The sequence below is a fragment of the Camelina sativa genome, chromosome 2 (assembly GCF_000633955.1).
Source record: "Camelina sativa cultivar DH55 chromosome 2, Cs, whole genome shotgun sequence".
In the NCBI taxonomy this organism is placed as follows: domain Eukaryota; kingdom Viridiplantae; phylum Streptophyta; class Magnoliopsida; order Brassicales; family Brassicaceae; genus Camelina; species Camelina sativa.
In genome coordinates this window covers 3,724,783-3,733,277 of record NC_025686.1, presented here as the reverse complement: position 1 = coordinate 3,733,277, position 8,495 = coordinate 3,724,783, and the positions used below count along the sequence as shown (strand labels likewise).

Below are 8,495 nucleotides of genomic sequence, written 5' to 3'. Positions count from 1 at the left end.
CTCCTAAGGGTAAGGCTTCTTCCAGAGGTCGCGGTGCCAGAACCGCCACCGGTGTCCGAATCTATGATCCGAGTAACAATTTGTCTTCTCAATCGTTGAACCCCTCTCAACGGACGCAGTCGACAAGCCATTCACACCAAAGTCGACCTTCTTAGTTCCCGCCGACGACAAATCCAGCTCCGATAACGAGTCCATCGCCGAGTACCCATCCACCGTCAAGGGAAGAACCTGAACCGCGGAGGGAACTTACACCGCCGAGTACAAATCCACCGCTGAGTACAAATCCACCGCGGAGGACAAATCCTCACCAACTGCCTCCTCATCATCCGCCTCCTCATCAACCGCCTCCTCATCATCAACCGCCTACTCATCAACCGGAGCAACTCCCTCCTCATCAACTGCTACCACAACAAAACCCTAATCATGAAAAGGAAGATAATGGTGAAGAAGGAAACCAAGAGCAACAAAATCCAAATGTCGATTACTACCAAGAGCTTTTGGATGGTTTGCTAAGACTTCCAGGCCGAGAACATCTACCACTCTTGTCTGAGCATCCTATCCCTGGCCAAGAAACGCTATGGTATGAAACTCTTTCCTTTGCTACTCGGTTGTAGTTGTTGATTACGGTTGTAGTTGTTGATTACTCGGTTGCTTGTAGTTTCTTGAAATGCTATGGTATAAAATGCTATCGTATTAAGTGTTTGTAGTTGTTGCTAAAAGTGTCTATAAGTCTATAAGTGTTGCCTGTAGTTCTTGATTTAAGTGTTTGATATTCAATAGTTTGATATTCAATAAGTCTAAGTTTCTAGTTGTTGTTTGATATTCAACAAGTCTATGTTTGATATTTAATAAGTCTAAGTTTGTAGTTGTTTCTTTAAGTGTCAATAATTCTAGTTGTTGTTTGATATTCAATAAGTATAGTTGTTGCTTTAAGTGTCGGTTGTTTGATATTCAATAGTTTGTTTCAATTGTTTCAAGTCCATATTTAGTAGTAGACTTACTCATTTTATGTAACAGGTTTAACCGGCAGAAAGGTCAGCTGTCTCGAGCGATTTCTGGAATATTGAGGAGAAAGTTTGATGGGCCTTACTACAGTTGGAAGGTTACTCCAGTCAACATTCAAGAGCGATATTTCAGGACATTTGCGGTAAGGTTTACTCCTTATTTCTGTTATTGTTGCTAACTATGTTTTGGTATTGTTGCTAACTATGTTTTGTGTTATTGTAGCGGAAGTACAATTGGGATATCGACATTACTAAGCTCGTTAAAGCAGGTTTCTTGAAGATAGCCAAGAAAAGGATGAAAGGAATTGTCAGTCAAGCTAGGAGGAGTGGTGTACAACCACCATGGATTGGTGAAAAATTATGGCCTCTTATGGTGGAATATTGGAAGACCCCTGATGCAATTGAGAAGAGTGAGAATGCTTCACAGTGCAGAAACTCTGATCGTGGAGGTCTTGGAGTGCACAAACACTTAGCTGGTCAGAAATCATTTGTGCAAATTCATCAAGAGATGGTAAGACTTATCGAATTCAGCTCAAAGTTTTTCTGATATTTCCATGTTTTTTCTGATATTTACATGATTTAATCTGTTTCACTATCATTGTAGGAGGAAGAGTTGGGGCGTCCTGTGTCACTAGTGGAAGTGTTTCTTAAAACACACACTCGTCCGGATGGAACATTTGTGGATCAAAAAGCCAAACAAGTTGCTGAGACATATGATAGGACCATAGAAGAGAGACAAGCTGAAACAGAGGTAGATGGTCCAGATGGTTCAGAGAGTTCAACACATCATAATCTTTCCCTTGATGAAAGAAATGAAATCTTCCTTCAGGTAATTTCGTTTCTGTCTGTTTTTTTTTTAAATCTGGTTCCATTTAGTCTGTGATGATTACTGAATGTTTATCTCTTGGTTTAGTGTACTCATACAGACCACAAAGGCAACCCATTTGGACTTGGATCACTTGTGGAGACACTAAAGAAAAGGAAAAGGGCAGAGAGTTATACAAGTGCTTCTTCAACAACTCTTGGGGAGCTTCAAGATGAACTTCGGCGCAAGATTTCTGAACAAGAGGCTGAGAATGCACGACGTGATCAGGAACACCGAGAGTCTCAAGCTGAACTGAAGAGGCTTCTCCTCTATATGAAAGAAAAAAATCCTGAGTTTGAAGCTTTTATGGTTTCTCCTCCTGAATCATCCACACCTCCAACCACCCATCCAGCTACCGCACCTGCAACCAATGCACAACTCACTGGCGGAGGAACCACACCAGGAACCACACCAGTCTCCAGTCCAGCTGCTAATTCTCCTTCCTCTAATACTGCTTCTAATTGAACTTGTTGCAATTCCCTTTTTTTTTTTTTTAATGAACTTGTTTTGCTTTTGAATACTTTTTGGATGATCTTTTTGTTTAGGATGATAAGTTTGCATGATTATTACCTTAAATCATCATTACTTTTGATTAATATCATTTAAAAATCCAAAATTAATCAAATTTAGGATTGCTAAACCGTGACTAATTTGTGACCAAACCAATTCAAAAAATGTAACTACTTTGTGACCAAACCAATTCAAACAATGTGACCACTTCGTGACCATATCCAAATTACATAAATAGTCACAAAAGGTCCCCAAATAGAGTTTTTGGTTGCAGTTTAGTCGGAAACTGCAACTACCACATTCGGTCACACAAACGTCGCTAATATACGACTATATTAACAAGTCTTAAATCAGTTGCAAATAAGCGACCATGTTGCGACCAACAAATTTTGCGACCGTTTTTAGCGACCATCACAAATAGTTGCTAAGTGGTCGCAAAACTCTTTTTTTCGACCATTGAGCGACCATTACAGGTGTCGCAAATGGCATGTTTTCTTGTAGTGCACATGTACTTGCTTATGTTGGGTTAGAAAGAGTTTATCTGGCTTCTCAAGCTTCTCATTTAAGGCTTTTAGATCCTTTCTATGCCCTTATGAGGAATCAACACCTCCCATTAAGCTGGGATCATATTCCTCATTGTAATTTCCACTGCACTAAGCAAGAATCTCTACTAATTCCCAACCTTCAGCGACATCTCTATACATGAGCCCACCTTCCTTAACGGGTCTCACGTCCTCTCTCTAGGTCCGTGAGCCCATCTATATCTGATGGCCGGTATGCTACGTCTGAGAGGTTTCAACTTGTTACCGTCCCTACAAATCACAACATGATCTTTTCCTGTGTTTTGTCCTCACTCGCACAGTTCCCATAGTCACTTCCCGGAAGGTCACCCATCCTGAGACTACTCTAGCATAAGCACACTTAACTGTGGAGTTCTCCCAGGACCCTTGACCGAAAAGATAAGTGCACTTTGGTGACATATATAGGTGACCAAATCAATTATTTTAATCCTCTCCGCAAGCCCGGGTGTCACAATTCATCCCCACTAACAGATAGCAACGTCTTTGTTACGCACCAAGACTATCACCCCCTGACGGTGTGAGTCTATCGGACTCCACACTCGTCTGGGTTGGGCTCTGATACCACTTGTAACGCCCCGACCGCCATCTCTAAGTAGGCCCCATGTCTAATTCTAGTCCATGGCCCACTTTCTTTAATGGGTCTCACATCCTCTCTCTAGGCCCGTGAGTCCATCTATATCTGACGGCCTGTTTGTTACGCGGGAAGTTTTAAAGAATTTTTACCGTCCCTACAAATTACAATATGATCGTTTCCTTTGTTTTGTCGTTATTTGCACAGTTCCGACAATCATTTCTTGCAAGGTCACCTCTGTATACTTAACAAGGTGTACAGATACAAAAAATATATATAATATTTTTTAAAAAAATTAAACAAAATGTAAGAAAATAGAGAAAAACAAAAACTTTATTTGGCTTAAAAATTTTTGGAAAAAAAAAGTTATATTACCAAATATTTATGTAGGAGGGGAATGTGATTGCACAAGAAAAAGAAACAAAATAATATAAATAATTTTGTTTTTATATTGTTGTTTTATGTATATTTTCAAATAAAGAAATAAAGAAAACGACAAAAAAAAAAGTTGTCAACAAAAAGTGAGAGACAAGAAAATTGAGAGAGTGTGTGTTAATATAAAAAAAAAAAAAAAAAAAAAAAAAAAAAAAAAAAAAAAAAAAAAAAAAAAAAAAAAANCACTATGGTCTTATCCTTAATGTAACATATATCAACACTACCCACTCTTTATCTTATCTCAGCCATATCTTTTTTTTTTTGGCAATCTCTCAGCCATATCTATTATACACATTGTTTCTCTAATTTTAAATAATGTTTGTACTATATTTCTAATTAAGTTTTAAAAATGTACTAAAATGCTCAGAAACCCAAATATAAATGAAACCCAAATATAAATGGGATGGTTTGCTGCTGATACGAAATAAATCATTAAGAGTTTGTGATAAATAAATTGGTGGTTTTATCACTCACATCAATCATGCATGTATCTTTGAGAAATTCTTTCGATGTATTTTCTAATTTTCTACTCATCTATGAAACAAATATAATTATTTTTAATTATGTATCGTTAATGTTCAACATTTTGTGATCACCTTGAAAGAAGGAAACCCAGGTTTCTAACATGTACGGTGGTCTCGAGATACATTATTATTTTCTTTCTGTTGTTATCTTAATACATAAGCTTAAGTGTCTATAGTTCATAAAAACACAAAAAAAAGTGTCTATAGTTCATGTGTTAGGAAATATACATTACATAACATATTCCTTTCTTCACATATTTTACACACATGTTTTATTTTTTACCTCACATCATACACACATCATACTTTACTTCATATTATACACATATTTTATTCGTTACTTCACATTTCTTACTTAACATCAATTCTTTACTTCTTCAATTCACTTCATTTCATGCTTTATTCTAACAGAAAAATGTAGAGACTTGTACTATATAATCCCACTCATAGCGATGAAAACAATCACCAAACCAAAAATCTAAACAAGAGAAATATAAGAAATATGGGGAAAAATATTTACGTCAACTGGCAGTTTAGTGGTAGCGAAGCAGCCAAAAAGGCTTCAGCTGCCACCCTAGGCAGTTACACCTCCAGAATCATGGCTCTGTGTGACCCTAATGTAAAACCCATTTTGCCCCCTCTAAGTGAAGCCCCCGAGACTTCCTTTTCCGCTAAGAAGGCAGTCGTTGAAGCTGTCCTTAACGATACTGGAAACGCCTATGCTCCAAGTATTGGCCTTCCCGCCGCTAAAAGGTAATATATACATCGAATAATCGCTGATTATTTAAGATATTTTGCTTGAAAAGTCCTAAGAAAAACTGTCCCACAAAAAAATTGTTATAAAATATGATCTAGCCCTATATAAAACTCACTACAAGAAAACAGCTTAGAACTGACGAGCATAACCATCAGTAAGCCGTCATAAACACTCATTACCGACAGATTACCGATAGTAATTACTGACGGATTTCCGACAAGCATTTACTGACAGATTACCGACAGATATACTGATGGTCGATTTGTCGGTAAATCCGTCGGTAACCACCTATCGGAAATCCATCGGAGACTGGCTTGTCGGTAAGCCCGTCGGTAATTTTCTGTCAGATATCCGTCGGTAATTTTCTGTCAGATATCCGTCAGAAATATATTTCCGACGATATTACCGACGGAACAGTATCAAAAAATCTCCGTCGTTTCCGACAGATTTTCGACAGGATGAACCAGAAAATGTTCGTCGTTTCCGATAGATTTCCGATGGAAGTTTTTTTTTTTTTTTTTTCTAAATAGCATAATTATACAAATGTATAATTTCCATGACGGAGATTTCATCTTAACTCTATTATATTGTATCTTGGTATATCTTCCATGACAATTTTTTTTGCTTCCGTTATTCTCAGTGCGGTGGCAAAGTGTCTAAGTCGAGATCTTTCGAAGAAGCTGACTGCAGATGACGTTTTTATGACCGTTGGATGCAATCAAGCCATTGAGCTTGCAATTGAAATCTTGGCTACACCGAAAGCCAACATCTTGCTTCCGAAGCCAGGCTTTCCATGGGACATGGTCCACGCAATCTACAATAAATTGGAGGTTCGTGAATATACTTTCCTCCGCGAAAAGAACTATGAGATCGACTTTGACAGCGTCCGTGAGCTTGTGGACGAGAACACGTGTGCGATACTTATTATTAACCCACACAATCCTAATGGGAACACGTACTCTGAAGCTCATCTTAAGCAGGTATTTTACAGATACTCTAATTAGCTATACAACGTGACCTTCTTATAACTTATATGATCTCATCTTTGATAATGTGTAACGTAACTATTGAATATCTCTTTATATATAAGCTGGCTGAGTTGGCTCGAGAACTAGGGATAATGGTGGTTTCTGACGAAGTTTTTAGATGGACTGTGTTTGGGAGTAATCCCTTTGTTCCCATGGCGAAATTCTCGTCGATCGTACCTGTGATGAGTCTCGGTTCTGTATCGAAGGGATGGAATGTACCCGGATGGCGAACGGGCTGGCTCGCATTGCACGATCTAGATGGTGTCTTCCAATCTAACAAGGTCCGAATCCACTTTTTCAGATCACTCTTTAAACATTACTACAATTACTTTATATCGTCGGTATATTTCTAAGTTAAAAACAGTTTTTTACGGTGCAAACAATGAGATTACATGCCATTAACATACTAAATCTCTATGAAAATCAAATTTTGTTTCTCGTCCATATTAAGAGTTGAAAATGTTCACATGTACTTAGTTTTCCTTGTCCTAAACTCCTAATCTTGCTATATTTGGACAGATCGTAATTGCTGTTAAGAATTTTCTGGCGATAGATAATAAACCAGCAACTGTTATCCAGGTATGGGTTTTTTTTCTTCTCTTTTTTTTGCATGCATATAATAAGGTGAATTCGTGAGTTTTATCATGTAGGCAGCTATTCCCACCATCTTGGGGGAAACTCATAAAGAGTTCTTCGAGATGAGGCAGAGTTTTCTGAAAGCGAATGCGGATTTTGCCTTTGCTAAGCTCAAAGACATACCAGCCCTAACCTGCTACTTGAAAACTGAAGCCTGTACCTTCTTATGGGTATTCTATTATTACCACATTTCTTAAACATTTCTGACTTCTTATTACTAGTATTAGTTTGAAATAAATCATATATATATATAGTATATACATGCTTTTTCTCTTCTCCCAGACCGAGCTGAACTTGTCACTGTTTGCGGACATTAAAGATGATGAAGAATTCTGTGAAAAGCTTGCTACTGAAGAATGCCTTATCCTCTTACCAGGTATAGATTAATTTCTCATTACCTATGATCACGGTAATTTAACAGTTTAGCTTATAAGACAATTTTCGCATAACAATATATATATGTTACCATGTTGGATTGGTTTAGGGATTGCTTTTGGTCTAAAGAACTGGGCGAGGCATTCTATCGACATGGATATTTTTGCTTTGGAGGATGCATTTGCAAGACTGAAGAGCTTCTGTGAACGCCACTCCACTGTAATTGAAGCTTCTTCAGTCAAAGCCGTCAATGGTGTCAAGTAAAAAAGGTCAATATGGATCGTGTGTTTTACATATGCTATAAAAATAAACGTGTGTGTTATTGATCTGAGTTAAGTCATGAACACATTCGTATCGTACTTGTATTTAATAAAATTACACGACACCAACCATGTAATGTTTTCTCGTAGATTGCAATATTTCTACTAATAAAATTGGTGTACTTATCACCAATAACCATGTAATGCGTTCCTACTTTTCAATAAATAAAATTAAGACTTTATCTTTTATGATTGTTAGATATGCATGGATTCGTGTGCAATTACCAATATTGGCGTGTTTATCTCTAAGTATTTTCAACATACATGGGTCGTGTCGTGTAATTCAAAAGCATGTTGATTGTTAAATCGGATTTCTAATTGTAGGCAAGGGCACTTTTGTTTATAAAAAATCCAAAACAAAATGAAATAAAACAATAAATAAAAAAGTATGCAATCTAATATATATATATATATATATATATATTATATGATATGGTAAACTACTAAACTTTAGTTTCTCACTTTATCTACAATAATCGTTGATCATTTAAGATATTTTTCTTGAAAAGTCCTAAGAAAAACTGTCCCACAAAAAAAATTGTTTTAAAATATGTTCTAGCCCCCTGTACATAACACTTCTGGTTTCACCTTAACTCAATTATGTATTTTGGTATATCTTCCATGACAATTTTTTTTTGCTTCCATTATTCTCAGTGCTGTGGATGAGTGTCTAAATCGAGATCTTCCGAAGAAACTGACTGCAGATGACGTGTTTATGACCGTTGGATGCAAACAAGCCATTGAGCTTGCAATTGAAATCATATCTTGGCTACACCGAAAGCCAACATCTTGCATCCGAAGCCAGGCTTTCCATGGGACATGGTCCACGCAATCTACAATAAATTTGAGGTTCGTGAATATACTTTCCTCCGCGAAAAGAACTATGAGA

The 8,495-nt window shown here is 37.2% G+C and overlaps 2 protein-coding genes across 2 annotated transcripts; both read left to right on the top strand.

The window, feature by feature from the left end:
- Positions 439 to 2,334, top strand: LOC104748052. The gene is made up of 6 exons (XM_010469748.1): positions 439 to 504; positions 659 to 675; positions 1,018 to 1,147; positions 1,228 to 1,515; positions 1,609 to 1,833; positions 1,918 to 2,334. The coding sequence occupies exons 1-6, from the start codon at positions 439 to 441 to the stop codon at positions 2,332 to 2,334; spliced, it is 1,143 nt and encodes a 380-aa protein (XP_010468050.1).
- On the top strand, positions 4,961 to 7,795 carry LOC104716905 (probable aminotransferase TAT4). Its single transcript, XM_010434381.1, has 7 exons — positions 4,961 to 5,243; positions 5,888 to 6,227; positions 6,338 to 6,556; positions 6,795 to 6,854; positions 6,926 to 7,081; positions 7,194 to 7,287; positions 7,396 to 7,795. Exons 1-7 carry the CDS (start codon positions 4,993 to 4,995, stop codon positions 7,548 to 7,550), a joined length of 1,275 nt encoding a protein of 424 aa, XP_010432683.1. The 5' UTR covers positions 4,961 to 4,992; the 3' UTR covers positions 7,551 to 7,795.

What these genes read in the sequence shown, in the direction of transcription:
- LOC104748052 (XM_010469748.1), top strand. Translation starts at nt 439, where the DNA reads ATGGTGAAGAAGGAAACCAAGAGCAACAAAATCCAAATGTCGATTACT. An exon ending in GATATTTCAGGACATTTGCG is followed by an intron (nt 1,148 to 1,227) that starts GTAAGGTTTACT and finishes GTGTTATTGTAG; the next exon opens with CGGAAGTACAATTGGGATAT. An exon ending in TGCAAATTCATCAAGAGATG is followed by an intron (nt 1,516 to 1,608) that starts GTAAGACTTATC and finishes CTATCATTGTAG; the next exon opens with GAGGAAGAGTTGGGGCGTCC.
- LOC104716905 (XM_010434381.1), top strand. Translation starts at nt 4,993, where the DNA reads ATGGGGAAAAATATTTACGTCAACTGGCAGTTTAGTGGTAGCGAAGCA. An exon ending in GTGTCTTCCAATCTAACAAG is followed by an intron (nt 6,557 to 6,794) that starts GTCCGAATCCAC and finishes ATATTTGGACAG; the next exon opens with ATCGTAATTGCTGTTAAGAA. An exon ending in ATGCCTTATCCTCTTACCAG is followed by an intron (nt 7,288 to 7,395) that starts GTATAGATTAAT and finishes GGATTGGTTTAG; the next exon opens with GGATTGCTTTTGGTCTAAAG.